Source organism: Mus musculus, chromosome 18 (assembly GCF_000001635.26).
Source record: "Mus musculus strain C57BL/6J chromosome 18, GRCm38.p6 C57BL/6J".
NCBI lineage: Eukaryota > Metazoa > Chordata > Mammalia > Rodentia > Muridae > Mus > Mus musculus.
This window is the reverse complement of record NC_000084.6, coordinates 37,300,115-37,319,969: the sequence shown is the minus strand read 5'-3', so window position 1 is coordinate 37,319,969 and position 19,855 is coordinate 37,300,115. Positions and strand designations below refer to the sequence as shown.

At 40.5% G+C, this 19,855-nt stretch overlaps 5 protein-coding genes and 1 pseudogene across 5 annotated transcripts in view; all 6 read right to left on the bottom strand.

The window, feature by feature from the left end:
* Positions 1-19,855, bottom strand: part of Gm37013 (predicted gene, 37013) — an 889,226-nt gene that overhangs the window by 521,904 nt on the left and 347,467 nt on the right. The window lies entirely within an intron of this gene.
* The window catches only part of Gm38666 (predicted gene, 38666), an 874,243-nt gene that overhangs the window by 521,904 nt on the left and 332,484 nt on the right, over positions 1-19,855 (bottom strand). The gene's annotated exons all lie outside the window — the stretch shown is intronic.
* The window catches only part of Gm38667 (predicted gene, 38667), an 868,072-nt gene that overhangs the window by 521,904 nt on the left and 326,313 nt on the right, over positions 1-19,855 (bottom strand). The gene's annotated exons all lie outside the window — the stretch shown is intronic.
* Pcdhb4 (protocadherin beta 4) lies at positions 8,797-12,515 on the bottom strand. The gene has a single exon (NM_053129.3). It carries the CDS (start codon positions 12,329-12,331, stop codon positions 9,977-9,979), a length of 2,355 nt encoding a protein of 784 aa, NP_444359.3. The 5' UTR covers positions 12,332-12,515; the 3' UTR covers positions 8,797-9,976.
* Gm18529 (predicted gene, 18529) lies at positions 13,438-14,435 on the bottom strand (annotated as a pseudogene).
* On the bottom strand, positions 15,385-19,171 carry Pcdhb3 (protocadherin beta 3). Its single transcript, NM_053128.2, has one exon. It carries the CDS (start codon positions 18,985-18,987, stop codon positions 16,633-16,635), a length of 2,355 nt encoding a protein of 784 aa, NP_444358.2. The 5' UTR covers positions 18,988-19,171; the 3' UTR covers positions 15,385-16,632.

Below are 19,855 nucleotides of genomic sequence, written 5' to 3'. Positions count from 1 at the left end.
ACATTATCCCTAAAAAAGATATTATTTTTCTAAGTATAGTTTCTATTTTTCTACACTGGTGGGAAAATTGCAGAAATCCATCTTTTGTCTTTCTTATGCAGTTTCCTGTGCTTTTGGATCTTATTTCACCAAGTTATTGAATTGATTTGTGATTTATTTTTAAATAAGCCGTTTCTAAAATATGCTGGTACTCTCTCATTCTGGAACTGGAAAACATGGATTATAGTAACCGTTGAACAAGCATCATCTGAATAAGCGAATGTCCTTAAGTAGTTCCATTTACACCTGCAGGGGCACCTATCTCAAATACAGTGAATCTATAAATATACAAAAGAATAAGCACCAAGGATCTGTCCTTTTAAAAATGAAGGGAAGTCTCCAAAGCAAGTACAAATGTTCCTAACATAGTAGGCAGGTTCTGGTTAGGCTTAAAGAGTTCAGAACAAATAACTCCCTTTTATTTTCCCAGTTCTACACGTTGACAAAGAGTCTTTGAGATCATCTATTTCCAGTTCCTTTTGTAATTAAAAAACAGATAAAATCTCAGTCATACTAACAATATATGTCACCACATGGGAAGAATTATTAACACTTTACAAATTAATTCATTGCCTTCCCCATCAACTCTGTGAAATTCTTCTTTGTATTGTCCATGTTTTATAGATGTAGAAATTGAGATTTGGCTTAAATGATTTCCTCGATGTCACATGCTATGTGAATCAGAAAAGTAGAGTTTGAAGTTACATTGAAGTCACACAATCTCTTATATGCCCAAGTAGAATTAGGCAAATAATTTGTACAAAGTTGTCAGTAAATCAAAATTTCAGCCTTGGTTTGTGTATTTGTGTACATACATATCAGGGGTGGCATGTAATCTGTACTCCAGTTTTCAACTATTATTAGATTTTTAAAAAATTCTGCCGGGCGTGGTGGCGCACACCTTTAATCCCAGCACTCAGGAGGCAGAGGCAGGCGGATTTTGGAGATCGAGGCCAACCTGGTCTACAAAGTGAGTTCCAGGACAGCCAGGGCTGTACAGAGAAACCCTGTCTCAAAAAAACAAAAAAAAATTCTTTATCTGTCATCAGAAGCAATCATCAGCCAGAAGGAATAGTGACCAACTTAGAAATCAGTGGTTTGTAGGTAAGACACATACAGTTAATTATTCTCAGTCTTGGTATATAAAACATCTATGTGTAGGTATTTTAAAATAATATTAGAGCCAATAAGTGTTCCAAATTACAATTAAGCATCAAGAAAGGTTTCCTGACATATTATGCTCTGGATTGTTTCTCTAAATTTATCAGGAAATATGTATTTCTGGGAGTTGATATGATGCATGTCAGCTGCTTTGTATGTCAGCTTGATACAAACTATAGTCATTCAAAGAGAAGGAAGCCTCAATTGAGAAAATGCCTCCGTAAGATCTGTTTATAGACAAAAACTGGCCTTTTCTTAATTAGTGATTGATAGGGGTGGAGCCCGTTTTGGGTGATGCCACTCCTGAGATGATCGTCCTCTGCCTTATAAGGAAGCAGTCAAGGCAAACCATGGGAGCAGGGCAGTAAGCAGCACCCCTCCATGGCCTCTGCATCCGCTCCTGCTGACAGGGTCCTGCCCTGCCTGAGCTCCTGTCCTGACTTCCTTTAATGATGAACAGTGATGTGGAGGTAAATAAACTTTTCCCCATCCAACTTGTTTTGGATCGTAGTTTTGTCACAACAATAGAAACAATAGAAACTGAGACAATAAATATAAATCACCTAAAATTATTTCTCAGTCGGGTAAGGTAGATTGATTGCTACAGTGAAAGACTTTTTATTGTCAATTACATCATAAGTGATTAAATAAAAGAGGCTACTTGAGATATTTTTGTAATGTAAATATACAAAGAGAGATGAACTAGTATTCATGGAATTAAATGGCACCTTACCCACTCTCTAGTATTATATATGCAAGAGCCTTAAGCATAACTGGAAAAATATAAAGGTCTTTTAATAGTTTTACTAAATACCAGTATATGCTAGATAAAATATATTACATACATGTGGAACAAGTCACATATTCAAATGTCTAATCCTTAAGTTAGAATGTTCTCTAAATCAGGAGTTATGACTCTTTCAACTTTGTTTCTGTATTTCAGGACTCCTTTAATTTTCATATGAGTTTTAGGGTTGGCCTGGCAATTTCCGTAAAAAGTTAACTAGAATTTTGTAGTGAGTGTTGATCATTGAACATACAACCATCTGTGCAGAATTAAATCTTCCAGTCCATGAATATGTTGTAATTACTTAAACCTTTTTAAACTTCTTTCAGGATTGCCCTCCAGTGCTTGCTATGACATCGCATACTTCTTTAGTGAGGTCTGGATTTTTTTTTTTCGTTTCGTTTTTGGATAATGATCTTTGTCTGCAAAGTTGCTGAACTTTTAAAATCTGTCTTTTGTAAATTCCCCACCATTTTGTTTAAATAAGGCAGCATCATATGCCATTATCTCTTCAGCTTTCAATTTTAAAATTTCAATAATTTTATTCCTTTTCTTTCCTGTTTGCAATGGCTAGAACTTCCAGTACAATGTTAAATCGAAGCAACGAAATCAAACATCTTTATTTTGTATTTTTTCCGCTGTTAAATAGGATGCTATGTATGGGGTTTTGTAGCTGAGTTTTAGCAGATGGAAGAGTGTTCATTCTGCTCCCACCTCTTGGTGTGCTTTATTATCATAGAAAAGTGTTGCATTTTCTAAATTGCTTTTCTCCATTTATTGAAATAGTTGTGTGGTTTTATCCGTTATTTTAATTAGGCATATTGCACTGATTTAATTTGAATATGAACAGATGTTTTAGTCCTAGGGTAATCTTTCTTGACCGTGATATGTAATCTTCATATATGCCAATTGAATTAATATCCTAGTTTTTAGTTGAGAAGTTTTTTTTTTGTTTTGTTTTGTTGTTTGTTTGTTTGGTTTTGGTTTTTCGAGACAGGGTTTCTCTGTGTAGCCCTGACTGTCCTGGAGCTCACTTTGTAGACCAGTCTGGCCTCGAACTCAGAAATCCGCCTGCCTCTGCCTCCTGAGTGGTGGGATTAAAGACATACGCCACCACACCCAGCAGTTGAGAAATTTTGAAGACACTCTTAAAGAAGATTGGTATTTAGTTTCCTAGTATTGCATTTGTCTGTTTTTGTCACAATGGGTCTACTACCATCCTCCTGAGTTGATAAGTACTTTCTGTCCCTCTATTTTATGAAAAAAATTTAAGTATTGGTGTTAATTCTTTAATATTTGGTAGATTTGTATGTGAAGTTATCTTGTTCTCAGACTTTGTGAAAATCTTTTACTACTAACAAGAATTAATTATGTGTCTATTCTCACTTTCTATTTCTCCTTTAGTCAATTTTAGCAGTGTGTGTTTCTAGGAATTTTCTTTTAGTTAATCTTGATTTTTATAACCAGTTTCCATGAAACATATGAGGATTCTCTTATAATCTCTCTGTTCTATGTAGGTTACAATACCCCTCAATTATTCCACATTTTGGTAATTTGAATCTTCTTTATTCCTGGGTTAACCTGGGTATATTTATTAGGTTTCTTGATTATGGCAATATGCTAACCTTTGCTTCAGTTGATTTGCACTTCTGCTGTTTTTCATTTTCTAATTCATTGATGCAATCCACTCTGATATACTTTTGCCATTGGTGCTTAGAATGTTCTCATTATTCAAATGTTTTCTTTGTTCCTTTATTTGAGACTAGTTCAATATAACCCATCTGGCTTTATACCCACCAAAAATACAGGTCTTGCCTTAAAGTAGAAGTGTGACTGTACTGACTGGTTTCGTGTGTCAACTTGACTCAATCTGGAGTTATCAGAGAGAAAGGAACCTCCCTTGAGGAGATGCCTCCATGAGATCCACTTGTAAGGAGGCATTTTCTCAATTAGTGATCAAGTGTGGGAGGGCCCATTATGGGTAATGCCTTCCCTGGACTGGTAGTCATGGGTTCTATAAGAAAGCAAGCTGAGCAAGTCAGTAAGAAACATCCCTCCATGGCCTCTACATCAGCTCCTGCTTTCTGACCTTCTTGAGTTCCAGTTCTGAATTCCTTTGGCTATGAAGAGCAAAGTAGACCCTTTCCTCCCAAACTTGCTTCTTGGTCATGATGTTTTGTGAAGGAATAGAAAGCCTGACTAAGACAAATTGGTACCAGGAGTGGGGTATTCCTATGATAACCTATGTTTGGGGGAGGACTGTAGAAGAACTTTGGAACTTTTGGCTAGAAGATCCATTTGTTGTTAAGAGCTTTGTGGGATGTTCTGTAGGAGCTTGGAAGATAATGTTGAGAACAGTGCAGAAGATGGAGGCCTGGCTTGTGAAGTTTCAGAGGGAAGATTAAAGACTTGTATCAGGGTCATTGCTGTTTTGATTGTGAAGATTCTGTGGTTTGGTTAACTGGGGCTGAAGAATCAGCTGTTACTAACAAGATACAAGAACTACTAAAGTGAAACCTTTGCATTACTGGAACTATTGATGCTGGTTGGCTGGAACTAAAAAATTAGTGGTGATTAAGATGAGACCCGCATCACTGAGGTGAAATATTCTGGGAAGAGTTTTCTGAGAACACAGAGACTGTGCTTCAGATATAGCCAAGGTTGTACTTCCTGCTTCTTCTGGACTTGAGACTATGTAAGTGTCACCCAGATAGTACTGGTTTTGAAGGCATGAAGTGGTCATGAAGAACAGCTGAGGCTCAGCCCTGTGACAGGCCATGGAAGGCCATTGATGAAGGTGTGCCACAGCCACTCCAGTGGAAACTGCGTGACAGGCCCAAAAGGTTGGACGAAGTTCTGAGGCAAAAAGTTTCACAGAAACTTAGTCTCCTGGAGTCTTGGCATCCCATAGCATGAATGCCCCAAATTTGTCCCTACATCAGTTGGTGAACGGATCTGTGTGCTTTCCTTCAATATTGTTTTATTATAAGTGCCTCCAAGAAATGATTTTTGATGTATAGCTAAGTTAGATTAGCCTCCACCAGTGTTCCAATATCCTAGGAAATCATTGAGCCAAACTTGGGTTTTGATTTTAGTAAGAATGCTACTCATTCAGACTCCAGTGTAGACAGTGAAAGATATCAGGCATTACAATTTACTGGAAAAGAGCTAGAAATCTCAGGGCTAGTCTGCAAAGTAAACTTAGAATAACAGCCAAGTCACTCCCATGTACAGAAATTTACAATGGCCTAGGAATAAGGAAGGTTGTGGTCTAAGAAGGAACTAGAGTAAATACTTAGAACAACAACTGAGTCACTTCCATACACAGGAATTTACAATGGCCTAGGGAGAAGGTGGATTATACAAAAGACTAGAGTTGGAACTATGGCAAGGGCATAAAGCCTTTGTCCCTGGCTTCCAAAAATAAGCTGACCTTAGGTGGGGCTGCTTTTGATCCCAGTTGTAAACACTGCTTTTTATCCCAGTTGTAAACACTGCCTAGTTCCTGTCAGCTTTTGTGTGTGCATGTCTCTGTTTTGTGTAAAGTCATTTTGCAGTGGGTAACCTCAATGTACCTTGAATGACCTTAATGTGTCACCTAACTTCCTTGTTTTCTTCTGTAATATAAGTCGCATGCTCGCGTTGAGAAATTACATTCAGATCAACACTCCCTTGTGTTCACGTCTGTTTGTCACCCTGCTGATCCCTTGCCCACCTGAATACCAGGACCCTTATTCTCCTGAGAGTTGAGGGGCCGACTGAGTCCAGACAGTGGCAAAGGTGCAGCCTCAGTTGCAATTGATGGTCCAGGACTGAAGGGGTCATGCAAAGGAGTTGAAGCTTTCCACCGTGAAAAGAATCTATGAGAAGATCTTGGTGAAACCTAGTTGCAGCAGAAAACAACAGTGTTTTGAAGATGCCAGTGGAGTACAAGCAGCTGGAGCCTAGAAGACAAGGTGTGTGCTACAAAGCTGGAGAAGTGACCCAAGCCCTTGGAGGAGCCCAGAAGATTGTGAGTGGATTCCAGGCATTGGACAGGTAGGGTTTGATTTTGCTTATGATTGTAACATACACTGATATTTTTCCCTCCTGGAGGAAGAAAGTATCTTAGTGGAGCCCTCAGTTTAGAAACTTGGAATTGTAAAAAGACTTTGAATTTTAAAATAGATTGGATATTTAAAAGGGATTGAAAATTTAATATATAAGAATTTGTAACTACTGTGGGACTTTTAGAGTTATTTAGATCTTGGGGATAAATAAGAAAGTAAAGGTTGAGGCTTAATAGTGATGTGTTTGTGTGTCAAGTTGACAAGGGTCAATTGTACTGGCTGGTTTTTGTGTTTCAACTTAACACAAGCTGGAGTTATCACAGAGAAAGGAGCTTCAGTTGGGTAAGTGCCTCCATGAGATCCAGATGTGGGGCGTTTTCTCAGTTAGTGATCCAGGGGAGAGGGCCCATTGTGGGTGGTGCCATACCTGGGCTGGTTATCTTGGGTTCTATAAGAAAGCAAGCTGAGCAAGCCAGGGGAAGCAAGCCAGTAAGTAACATCCCTCCATGGCCTCTGCATCAGCTCTTGCTTCCTGACCTGCTTGAGTTCCAGTACTGTCTTCCTTTGGTGATGAACAACAATGTGCAAATGTAAGCTGAATAAACCCTTTCCTCCCCAACTTGCTTCTTGGTCATGATGTTTTGTGCTGGAATAGAATCCCTGACTAAAACGGTGACTTTCTGATTCTGAGATTTTTTTTAAAGTGTTATTTTCTCCTATAATTTTCTTCTAAGTGTAACTTTAATTGTACATCATACATTTTGGCGTGTTATATTTTCACATTTCAGTCACTTCAGGGGATTTTACCATGTCTCTTGTGATTTCTTATGTGCCTTATTGACTGCTTAGAAATACATAGATTTCCTTACATTTTCAAATTTTCTTAATTTCCTACTTAATTCCATTTTTTTATTCAGTCTTGGACCTACTCCGTGGAATGGATAGTCCCTACATGTTTATGCCGAGTCTTATCTCCTCAGTTAATATCTCTGTATACACCCTCATGCCACACCCAAAGGTGTGCCTCATTAATGACATAGGTGGTTTTCTTACTCCAATCAAATTAACTAATCGAAATTGAATAGTATTTGTCAAGTTTTGCTTAATTTGTTGTGATGTGTGATCTCAATTGTTAACTTGATGAGATCTGGAGTCACCTGAAGCATGCACCTCTGGGCACGTTTTTAGGAAACTCACTTGATTAGATCACATTGAAGAATGCCCACTGTGAGTAGCACTATTCCTTTGACCAAGATCCTAGACTATATAAAAATAGAAACTGTGGTGAACACAAAAATTCATTGTTCTCTGCTTCCTGACTATAAATGCAATGTGGCCAACTACTTCAAGCTCTAGAACTTCCTTGTCATGACTATTTTACCCTAGAAGTGTGATCTGAAATAAATCCTTCATCCCTTAAATTGCCTTGGTCAGAGTATTTTATCACAGTACCATAAAAATCAACACATACATTTACTTTGAGATATAATATTTAGGTATATGTATGTTTAGTTGTTATATTTTCCCTTTTATCTTAATGCCCCTCTTTAACACTGTTTTAATAATCTTAAAAATTAACTTTTTGGTTCATTTTGCTATTCTCCAACCCTCTGTTATTTACTGTCTATATGGTATCTTTTTCATCCGTTGACTTTCAACAATATGTCTTTGAATAATTATGAACATATGTTCATGCATATATAATTCATAAGAATGAAATTTGTATCATGCAGCACAAATAAGAAGAAAGGCTATAGATACATAGAAGTAAACTTCTATGTATCTATAATTGATAATCTGCCCTGTACTAAGATTCACTAATGTATTAATCTTAATAACTAGAGAAAACACTAGGAGAGTAACCACCCATAGAAAAGTTCTTCTTTAGTGGTATTGGAGATAGAACCTAAGGCCATGAGCATGCTAAAAAGAGAAAGTGTTCAACAACAGATCCCCAGTCCCAGTCCGTGTAGTCTGAAGGAGAATGGTCCCCATAGGCTTGCATATCTGAGTGCTTGGTCCCCAGTTGATAGGACAGTTTGGGAAGGAGTAGGTGTCGCCTTGTTGGAGCTGGTGTGTCAGTAGGGGATGAGCTTTGAGTTTCCAAAATCCCATGCCATTCTCATCCAGCCCCTTGCTCCTGAATCAGTGTGTAAGCTTTCAGCTCCAGCACCATTTCTGCCTTCTGCCATATTCCCTGCCATCGACTCTCACCCTCTAAGACTGTAAGGCCCCAGGGGAACTCTTTATTTTTTGATAGAGTATTTCTAAATAGAAAGCTTTCTTCTTGCCTTGTTCATGGTGTTTTACAACAACAGTAGAAAGCTAAGACATATTTCATTCAAGCTGGCCGTATTATTTGGAGTTGTGGATCCTAACAGCTTTAACTCTAAGTTGTAGTCAATTTAACCTTTCTCAGTGTTATTGTTCTGTAATTCCAGTTTTGTACATTTTTTAAATTACAAAGATGGAGGGAGAATATGGATCAAAGTTATTATTCGAGCAAGATTCTGAGTAATCCTAAATCATGTCAGATTACAATCTGAGGGAATCTTGAAGGAAGCTAAGAAAAGATTTCCTCCTAACTCACCATATGCATGGGAAATGAGTATTAGTAAGCAATAGTGCTTAACAGAACACGGTCTTCACTGTAGTACCTTAAAAATTATCCCAAGGGGTTTTACAACAACTCAAAATTTACAAACTAAATAGGCATCTAACTATAGACTTCACCAAGAAAATATGAAGAAAACCTGTTCAGTAGTTTAAAACATATGTTTAATTTATTCCTGTTATTTGAATGTGCTTTGAACAACCCTGAAGACTAAAAGCTTAAAAGTAATCCAATGGATTTATCAAAGTTTTTAACCTCTGGTCTATATTAAAATGAAATCTCGAATATTAATTGCTGCTGGGTGCTGTGGTGCATGACTTTAATCCCCATACTCAGGAGGCAGAAGCAGGTGGGTCTCTGTGAGGCCAACTCGGTCTACATAGTGATTCCAGGACAGCCAGGGCTAGTAGAGACCCCTTGTCTCAAAATGTTAATAACAAGTGTCAATAAAGAGATGGGTTAAGGCTATTGTTTCTAAAGGAGTTCAAACTGTTATACTTCTCAAAGAAACATCTGTAGTTAACATTTTACTTAACTGTTGAGGGAACAGGTTAATATTGTTGTAATGGATGAGTAAAGTACTTATTTGTAAAGTGCAGTTTTGTTTTGTTTTTTTGTTTTGAAAGACAGAGACTCATATAACTCAGATGATCTTAAACATGCTATATGGTGCTGGCACTCAAACACAGTATACTGTGCACGCTAAGCAAATACTCTACATTTGAACTGCGCCTATAATCCACATAATGTAATCTTACTAATCCATTAAGAAAAATGAAACTACATTGTTTGCAGGAAAATGAATGGAACAATAGCCACACGCAATGACAATAGAAGAACATTTTTCACTTCCAGGTGATATTTAGGGACATTGTGAAATTATAGGCGGAGACTGATGATCAGGGATGAGTATGATCAAAGTACACAATCTACATGTATGCAAGCACCACAACAAATCCACCACATTGTACAGTGAGTGTACGTTCTAAGAAAATCAAAATAAAAACTGTTACAGATAAAATTTTGAAAATGTTTGGCATTCTACATTGCTTGTCAAATACACTACATTAAATGAGATTTTAAAACTTTGAGTTATCACTAGCAGAGTAAAGATTTCTACTTCCTGCTAGTGACAGAAAATATACGCTAAGACTGCATTACTAAGACAGCAGGCAGTTGAAGCATTAATTGATTATGTAAAAAGTAAAAGCACATAGAAATAAAACATAATCTCAAAGAAGTATTACTAATTACCAGAAAAATACCGACATCCAAGCAACTATGACTTATCCTTCTCTTGTTGATTACTAAGAATTTTCTGTAATTTTAACTATTCAACATGTAATTGTCTGGAATCAGACTATTGGGATTGCTGGGCTTCAGGAACTTAAAATCTGTAATCCCAGAGTCTCCGCTCAGACACACCTCATACTGATAGCTCTGGGACAGGGTCCCTGCCCCGCTGACGTCCACCAGGTGGCCAGGAAAGTGTCCCTCAGGCACAGAGTAGCCTCCCAGAGAGGCCTCCCTGGCCCTCCTGCACAGCCTCGCCCCCATGAACAGCAGCACAGACAAGAGGAAGAGAGAAGACACAGATGCCAAGGAGATGACAAGATACAGCGTGAGATTATCTTCTTCCCGTGTAGGATCCAGCGCCACCTCTGGCAGGGGCAGGTAGGGCTGAGAGAAACCATCCACCACTAGCACGTGCATTGTGACACTGGCAGAGCGCAGAGGCTCTCCATTGTCCTTGACCAGCAACAGCAACCTGTGCTTGGGTGCATCTCGCTCGCTCAGCAGCCTGGTGGTGCGCACCTCGCCATTGTGCGCCCACACGCTGAACAACCCGGGCTCCGTAGCCTTGAGCAGCTGGAATGACAGCCAGGCATTCTGACCAGAGTCGCGGTCCACTGCCACCACCTTGGTGACCAGGTAGCCAGGCTCCGCTGCCCTGGGCAGCAGCTCGGTGTAGGGCGCAGAAGCATTCTGCAGTGGGTAGAGCACGAAGGGCGCATTGTCATTGTCGTCTAGCACCACCACGCGCACCAGAGTCTGGCTGCTGAGCGCGGGCGAACCTCCATCTGTGGCGCCCACGTGGAACTCGAAGGCCTGCAGGGCCTCATAATCCAATGCCCTGAGCGCAAACAGCTGCCCGTTGTCAGCGTTGATGGAGATGAGCGAGGAGAGGGCCAGCTGCGGGTCCTGGGGCGGCAGAAGCGAGTAGGTGATGTGGGCATTGGAGCCCGAGTCTGAGTCTGTGGCACTGATGGTGCCTATGTGCAGGGCGGGGCTGTTGTTCTCATGGACAAACAGGGTGTAGGAGGTTTGCGTGAAGGCGGGGGCGTTGTCGTTGATGTCAGACACCTGCACTTTTATAGTATGCTGGGTTGTGAGCCTGGGTGTGCCCATGTCTGAGACAGTGATGGTGATGTTGTACTCAGCGATACTCTCTCTATCCAGTGGCCTCTCTGTCGCTAAAGTATAATAGTTCTCAAATGTGGACTTTAAAAGAAATGGAAGTTCGTTCTGAATAGAGCACACCATCCTTCCATTGTCCCCAGAATCTGGGTCAAAAACACCAAAAACTGCAACGACAGTCTCTGGGGAGTTTTCGGGGATAGGGCTTGAGAGCGTAGAGACCGTCAACTCTGGGGCGTTATCATTCACATCCAACACCTGAACAGCTACAGTGCATTTTCCTGAAAGTCCCCCTCCATCCGTGGCTGCGATTTCCACATTATAGTATGGAGTTACCTCAAAGTCCAACTTTTTGCTTAGACGGATTTCTCCTGTGATTTCATCTATTACAAATGGTTGGGAGTCTCCATCACCTTGAAACAGAGAGTAGGCTATATTGCCATATATCCCAGCATCTAAATCCCTAGCAGAGACCGTGACAAGTAAGGCATCAAGGGGGAAATTCTCGGGAACCTGCACCTCATAGAGCGATTGTACAAACTGGGGAGCATTGTCATTGATGTCCATGATTTCAATATGAACTGTGGTCATCCCAGACCTTCGTGGAGCTCCCCCATCCAGAGCGGTGAGGATTAAAGTGAGCTCAGGCTGCTCCTCCCTGTCCAGGGCTCTGTCCAGCACCAGCTCTGGGTATTTCCTGCCATCTGAGCGACTGAGAGTAACGACATGGAAATGGAGGTTGGGACTGACTGTGTAGTTCTGAATAGCGTTGCTCCCCATGTCAGGGTCCTGAGCTGCCTTCAGAGGAAACACAGTTCCTGGCTGGGCGCTCTCAGGGATTGTTAGGAGCATTTCCGTGTCAGGGAACTCCGGAGAGTGGTCATTTATATCTGTGAGCTGCAGTTCAGTTTGAAAGAACTGCACAGGGTTTTTCAGTATGATCTGGAAGTGCAGCACACAGGGTTCTGTCGCCCCGCAAAGCCCCTCACGGTCTAATTTTTCCTTCAAGAACAGATTTCCTGTCTCTGCATCCAGCTGCAAGAGGTCTTTGTTTCCTCTGTGATGGACTCGTGCCTCTCTAGCTGCCAGTTCCCCAACCCTGATCCCCAGATCTTGTGCCAGGTTAGCCACCAAGTAGCCACTCTCTGTTTCTTCTGGCATGGAATATTTAATTGCCTCTGAACCAGACACCCACAAAAGCAACAACATAGTAAGAAAAACAACTTGCCTTTGCTGTGACATTTTTGCTAGCGCTGTCTCCATTGTTCACAGGGGATCCAGATCTGTGCAGGGTCTTTAAAGTGTTAGAATCCACACACGTGCTTTAATGAAATAGCAGAACTAAATTTTACTCGCTGGCTTCCCGTTGGAGCTGTGCCTTCTCTGGAGATCGCTTCCTTAGATCCAAAGTGAATGCTACCTTCTTTTAGGGAGTGGTGTAAGTTCTGATTCGGTAATGGCTTCCAGGGCATCAGCAGAACCCATTATTCATATGCTTAGCCTGCAGCGCCACCAAGCGTCCTTATTCACTATTGCACGTACCCTTTTTCATTGTGTTCCCTTTTCGCTCACTTGTTAAAATCCATTTGTTTCACCTTTTATTTTGTTTTAACAGCTGGTATTCAAAGTGTTAGAGACCTGCCTGAAAAAGTACTAAAACTTCCCACTTGGGGAGTTCCACTTACAGATAACATACAAATGTTTCCAAGTTATTGTGACTACTACTTTAAATTGGACTACTAACTCTCCTAACTTTTCAAAAATTACAGTACTATTTTTGTTACTTTAAAGTATAAATTTACTCTGTAATATGTGTGTGTCTAACTGACAAATTGATTCATCTTCACCAACAACCATCATTAACAGGCCGATGCAGATGGTCTAGCCACTTACAACAAAATGTGAATTACACAAAATGTTATGTGAATTACAAGAATAGCAAAGATGTTCCCAACTGCTTGTTAACAGGAAAGATGTTTTTTGTTTGTTTGTTTTTTGAAGTTGGTTCCTCAATGTAAATGAAAACAGACTTTAAAGCATTCTGAAACAGTAAGAGTTCTTGGTATGTAACATGTGCCCTGAGCAGAGCTAATGAACTGACCTGGGCTTGTTCTCTGTCTTGATTATTTTGGTGAGATAATTCCCAGGCTTATATTTCTTTCAAAAGATTTGTTTGTTTGAGACAGGAGTTTTCTCTGTAGCCCAAATGTCCTGGAACTCACTATGTAGACCAGGCTGGCCTCAAACTCAAAAAAAAAAAAAAAATCTGCCAGTCTTTGATGCTGAGTACTGGGGATTGAAACATTGCACCCAGCCAGAAGATCTCTTATGTTGCTAGAACTGGAATTATTCATGAATCAGATTGCCGAGAGAAGACTATCAGTACAACTAGGACAACCTCTGATCTCTAGAGCTCTGGCTTCTGCAGGAGAGGAGAGTCAAGCTTTGATTGAACAAAGTGCCTTGTTACCAAGATCACATCTGGGAGGTCCATGTTCCCATCTTCTTGTTCTATGTGTACTGATACATGTACAATTAGCTTCTCTGTGGGTTCATCTGTCTCATTACGTTGGCTTTTTGATAGTCTTCCAGTTTTTCTTGTATCATTTTTTGGCTAGATGCATCAGAAACTGAAATTAATTCAGATCTCTTTTTGTGGATTTTACCTATTTCCTTTTCAGTGTGTTCCTTTGTAAAAGCCACGATGCTTGCATTGTGTCTCCTAACTTTGAGGCACGTTTTGGTCTTTTCCGTGTTTTTAGTTTATTGCACTATTTCAGCAGCTGATTTGAGATGCAAAGCCTCACATTGGGCATAGCACATGTGTACAGGGTCTTGGCGCCTTTGAACTAGCTGCTGTTTGTTTTCTTGAATAGATAATCATCACCAGTTTAGCTTTTTCTTTAAATCAGCCAGAAAGTGAGTTTTATACAGTTTGATGCACCCACTTCCTTTTGTGGACAGAACTAGGGCTTCTTTTCTAGATGCATATAGAAGAGACTTTCAGGAATGTTGACCTTGCAAACAGTCACTGTAGTGTCCAGTTTCAGGATAGATATAAAAGTAACACAGAATGGTTTGCATTAAGAAACCAAGAGCCATCTTTCCTACAAAACATGTCTCTTTAGCCTCTGCAGAAGTCCTTGGCTGTTTTAGGGTTGGATTCCCTGATGAAGACCCCTGGTGAGAAATGTGTCCACGTAACCGGCCTCTTGTTTAACAGGAAGAACATTTGATGACTTCAGCAGCGTGTTCATGTGGTGACTCTAAACCTGCCCAAGGTGAACCTGTGCAGCACACACGCTTTTCACTGGTCTATAAAGTGCCCACTTCTCAAGTCTGGTTCTGTGACTGCCATACAACAGGTCATTGACTTTCTATCTAATGATTTACACCAAAACTATCTCTTTTGGTGCTGATTAATATTACTTAATTCTCTGTTAGAAAACTTTCTTGAAGGGTGTATGTACTGATGATATAATTCTACTTTTAAAACAACTTACAAGACTTTAAAGGCATTGTCTTTAGTTCCAGTGTTTAAAAACAGTTGCCCTTTTCATAGAATAAATAATTTTATCATAGTCAGGTAGTTGCTTTAAGATGTTTTCCCCTATTTGACGTGGCATCTAACAACTTTCCTGTGACGTACCTGCTTGCTTTGTCTTTTGTTTATTCTGACTGTGTTTCACTAAGCTTCTAGAATGGTGCAGGAATTTTTACCAGTCTAGTAATTGTTGCTCACAGTCCTTTTTAAAAATTATCTTGCCTCTTCTAGGATTACTGTTGTAGGATTACATTTAAAGGACTTCATTAGATCCCAAATGTTACCAGTGTTCTTTTCTATATTTTTATTATGTTTTCTTTCTATTTCTATTTGGATGTTTCATCTGGAGTCATCTTGCATCCACTTCCTCTACATTTTTATAGCTATTACATCCAACAACTGAGTTCTATGTCATTTTTTTCCAGCTGCAGAATTTACAGTTTAAGATTTTGATTTGATGGTAACGTTTCCTTATTTCTATTTTATACACTTTCTTATTTTAACATATTAGGTATACATTTAAAACTATTTGGCAGTTTAATTTCTACTATCTGAATCTTTTTTGGCCATATGTTTATATTCTTATTTTGGATTTTGGATTTTTGTTTTGTGGGCATAAACCTTGAATTTTCTATGGAATTTTGTGTAATTATATAAAAGCTATCTAGGATCATGATGCTATTGTCTTTTTCTAAGAGAGAAAGATAGCTTGATAATATTTTAAAATAAATATTAGTTTATAAAGAAGGTTTTAAATGGCTCTTTTTTTTTTGGTCGAAAATGTCCGATGGCATTTTATAGTCAGAACAATATAATTCTACTTATAAATTACATGGCAGCTTTATTAGACCTGCAGAACATGACAAGCAAACAACTGTTATTCAGACAAGTGCGATGTGGTTCTGGGGTATTTGTGTTCAAAATAATATATACTTCATACAAATAAAATTTTCTTAATCTAAAAACTAAGGTAATAATAACTGAAGTCCACACTAGGCAACAAAAGCAAAATTAAACACCCCAAATAATTTTAATGATCAAGAAACTTCCCATCACTATCAAGTATTATAAAGTAAAAATCTGAGATTAGCCAATGATCAGTATCAAACATAAGAGCCACGCATCAGAAGAAATTTCCTCTTTTGAAAGGTAGAGGAAGCAAAGAGATCCCAAGAAAATACAGTCTGTCATCATACTTAGACTTCCACCCCGTGGTAAAGGAAGGAAGGAGAAAGTTGATGCCCTCAAGAGTCCTCAACTAACTTACAAGGAGTTGCTTCATAATTCTGCTTCTGATATTACTTTTTAAAAGGATTGTGTCAAACCAGTGGTTTAACGGACTGGATTCACAAAAACGAAGATCAAGCATATGATATTTTCTCCTTAATTTTTATTGTATGATATTTATTTGGGACGTTTGGTCTTACTACTTATGACATGCCTTTGAACAAATGAACATAACAATCTTTTGTATACATGGTGCTCACAACAGAACAGGGCACAACTTCTGTGCACTGATGGTTTCAGGAAGCAAGCTTTTACGTACAGTTTAGGAGAGAGGTGTGCTAGATTTTACAGCTCTCAGACTGCTTAACCTAAAAAGGCCAAGAACTCAATGAACTCAAAACAATGCAGCCTAAAAATACATAAAGTTATATGGTAAAGATATGTGCCACAAATACAATTTTAATTTTTCTTAAGTGCATTGAAAAGTTCCATACTGTTGTAAAGACATTCATTTCATTAACTGTTAGGATAATCATCGCTCAGACATGCCTAAATAGAGAGAAAATGAATAGGCACAACTACAAAATCCTAAGAAAAATCAGTATTAATAAGAACATAATAAGTTTAAAGCTATTTGGGATACCATGGCTTGAATTACTGATAAAGAAAAAAAATGGGTAGTACAACTTTTTAAAAGAATAATTAGAATAAGAAGTTTACCAGGACCAAGAGAGGACAAACCACTTACAATTCTTAGCTGACTACAAAGCTGCTCCTACAGTGGGAACTTCCCTTAACTTCTTTCAGATTCTTCCAGAAACAGGTTTGGTATCACCGGATTCAGGAGTTTGAACTCACCAGTCCCAGCATCTCCTGTCAGACACACCTCATACTGGTAGCTCTGTGACAGGGTCCCCATACCGCTGACGTCCACCAGGTGGCCAGGAAAGTGTCCCTCAGGCACAGAGCAGCCACCCATAGAAGCTGCTCTGGCCCTCCTGCACAGTCTCACCCCCACAAACAGCAGCACAGACAAGAGGAAGAGAGAAGACACAGATGCCAAGGCGATGACTAAGTACAACGTGAGCAAGTCCACGTCGTTTTGGACGGAGTCGCGTGCCACCTCAGGCAAAGGCAGGTAGGGTTGAGAAAAGCCATCCACTAGCAGCACATTCAGGGTGACACTTGCAGAGCGAGGAGGATCCCCATTGTCCTTGACCAGTAGCAGCAGCTTTTGCTTGAGCATATCGCGCTCACTCAGCAGCCTGGCGGTGCGCACCTCGCCATTGTGAGCCCACACACTGAACAACCCGGGCTCTGTGGACTTGAGCAGCTGGAATGACAGCCAGGCATTCTGTCCAGAGTCGCGGTCCACTGCCACTACCTTGGTGACCAGGTATCCAGTCTCCGCAGCCCTGGGCAGCAGCTCAGTGCAGGGCGCAGAAGCGTTCTGTAGTGGGTAGAGCACGAAGGGCGCATTGTCATTGTCGTCCAGCACCACCACGCGCACCAGAGCCTGGCTGCTGAGCGCGGGTGAGCCTCCATCTGTGGCGCCCACATGGAACTCGAAGGCCTGCAGGGCCTCATAGTCCAGCGCCCTGAGTGCAAACAGCTGCCCGTTGTCAGCATTGATGGAGATGAGTGAATCGAGGGCCAGCTGTGGGTCGTGGGGCGGCAGCAGCGAGTAGGTGATGTGGGCATTGGAGCCTGAGTCTGAGTCTGTGGCACTGATGGTGCCTATGTGCAGGGCAGGGCTGTTGTTCTCACGGACCGACATGGTGTAGGAAGTTTGGGTGAAGGCGGGGGCGTTGTCGTTGAGGTCAGACACTTGCACTGTTATGGTGTGCTGGGTTGTGAGCCTGGGTGTGCCCAGGTCTGAGACCGTGATGGTGATGTTGTACTCAGCTCTGATCTCTCTGTCCAAAGCCCATTCGGACGCTATAGTATAGAAGTTCTCTACAGATGGTTTCAAGATGAAGGGGAGGTCGTTCTGGATGGAACATGTCACTCTTCCGTTATCTCCAGAGTCTAAATCAGAAACACTGAAAACAGCCACCACAGTTTCTGCTGAATTCTCGGGGATAAGACTGTTAACTGATGACAGGGTCAGTTCTGGTGGGTTATCGTTCACATCAAGTATCTGAACTATGACTGTGCATTTCCCTGAAAGGCCTCCACCATCCTTGGCCTCTATGTCAACCTCATAAGTATTAATTGCTTCATAATCCAAACCCTTAAGTAGCTGTATATTACCAGTACTGGAGTTCAGTCGAAAAGTTTCGAGAATTTCTTCAGAAGCATGAAAAAAGACATATGATATTGCACCAAAATTTCCCGTATCCAAGTCAGAGGCAGAGACAGTGGTAATGACAGAGCCAATAGGGCTTTTCTCTAAAATTTGAACCTCATAGAGTGACTGTGTAAATTCTGGGGCATTATCATTTGTGTCTAAGACCAGGATGTGGACCTGGGTAGTTCCAGAACGAGGCGGGGATCCTCCATCCAGGGCTGTGAGAGTTAAACTGATCTCTGACTGCTCTTCCCGATCCAGAGCTCTGTCTAGAACTAGCTCTGGATACTTTCTTCCATCCCTGCGACGGCGGGTGTGAACATGAAAATGAGACGTGGGAGAGACCGTGTAGTTCTGGAGTCCGTTTCTTCCCACATCCAGGTCCACGGCATTTCCCAAAGGAATTACTGTCCCAGGCACGGAGTTTTCCAGGACTTTCAGCTGCATTGCATTTTCAAAGAACTCCGGGGCATGGTCATTTACATCTATGACCTCGAGCTCATTTGTAATAAACTGCAAAGGATCATGCAGCAATATCTGAAAGTGCAGCACACAAGGCTCTGTCGAGCCACACAAATCCTCCCGGTCCAATTTCTCAACTAAGAGCAAATCTCCGGTCTGATGACTGAGCTGAAAATACTGTATGTTCCCTTTGGAGATAGCTTGAGCTCTCCTTTCAGCCAGTTCTTCTATACTAAGCCCCAGATCCGTCGCTAAATTGGCTATTACGAAGCCCTTCTCCTTTTCCTCCGCCACAGAATAGCGCCTAGACATGGACCCAGCAAGAGACCCACCCAGAAAAACAAAGAGAAGCAAGACTTGCCTTTGTTTAAGAAAGCTTTCCTCTCTGGCCTCCATTGTATTTCTGCGGTGTATTTCCAGGGGCTTGTCACCAAGAGGGGCCTTATATCTCTCTGTGAAAAGCAAGGTCTTTTGGAGACAGCCTAACAACTAATGTTTTCCAGAGATTCAGATTTTTGTGCTTAAAAATCTACCCAGGTTCACACAAGCAGTGGTTTTACATCATCGGAGTCTGAGTACTGAGTGCACAACGTCTTAGTCAACAGCGCCACCATGCGTTCGTTCTCAGTATTAAATTCTGGTTTTGTCACTGGTTTTGATCTATGTCGTTTATTTCCCTTATCAAATCTCTTGACCCTACTGAAGGAGTTTCTTGTGCCACACAAGTTAAACTAGGAAAGTATAATGGACTAAATGTAATTACCTGTCTCTAAAAGAGCCACTTTTTTTTTCTACATGATTTACATTACAAGTGCACACCTGCTAGGGTACTACCCTCACCTGTAATTACTACCTACAAGTTTTAAAATAATTTAAGTGATAACTTACTCATCTATCCTTTTGTGGTTTTCTTTATTTTGTAATATTTGTAAAATGTGTGAGTTGCAGTAATAGTAGGAGAACCATTATGAAAACTGAGGGTGGTAAGATAAGACAGCTTATATCAATGGCTGAAAATGCATAATTTCGTCCACATTTTCATGCCCATGGAATACTTAAGAACGTTTCCTCTTCTTCCACAGGAATATAATAATTATTAGCTTCGTCTGTATTAACTTATTACCAGATAGTTATTTAATTTGTAGAAGTTATGCATATAATGATAGCAAGATCAGGTCTATACATTTTAACAGGATGTACACATTTTAAACGTGCTCAGACAGTGTGAAATGTGTGACATAGGAAATGTGCTGTGCACCAAACT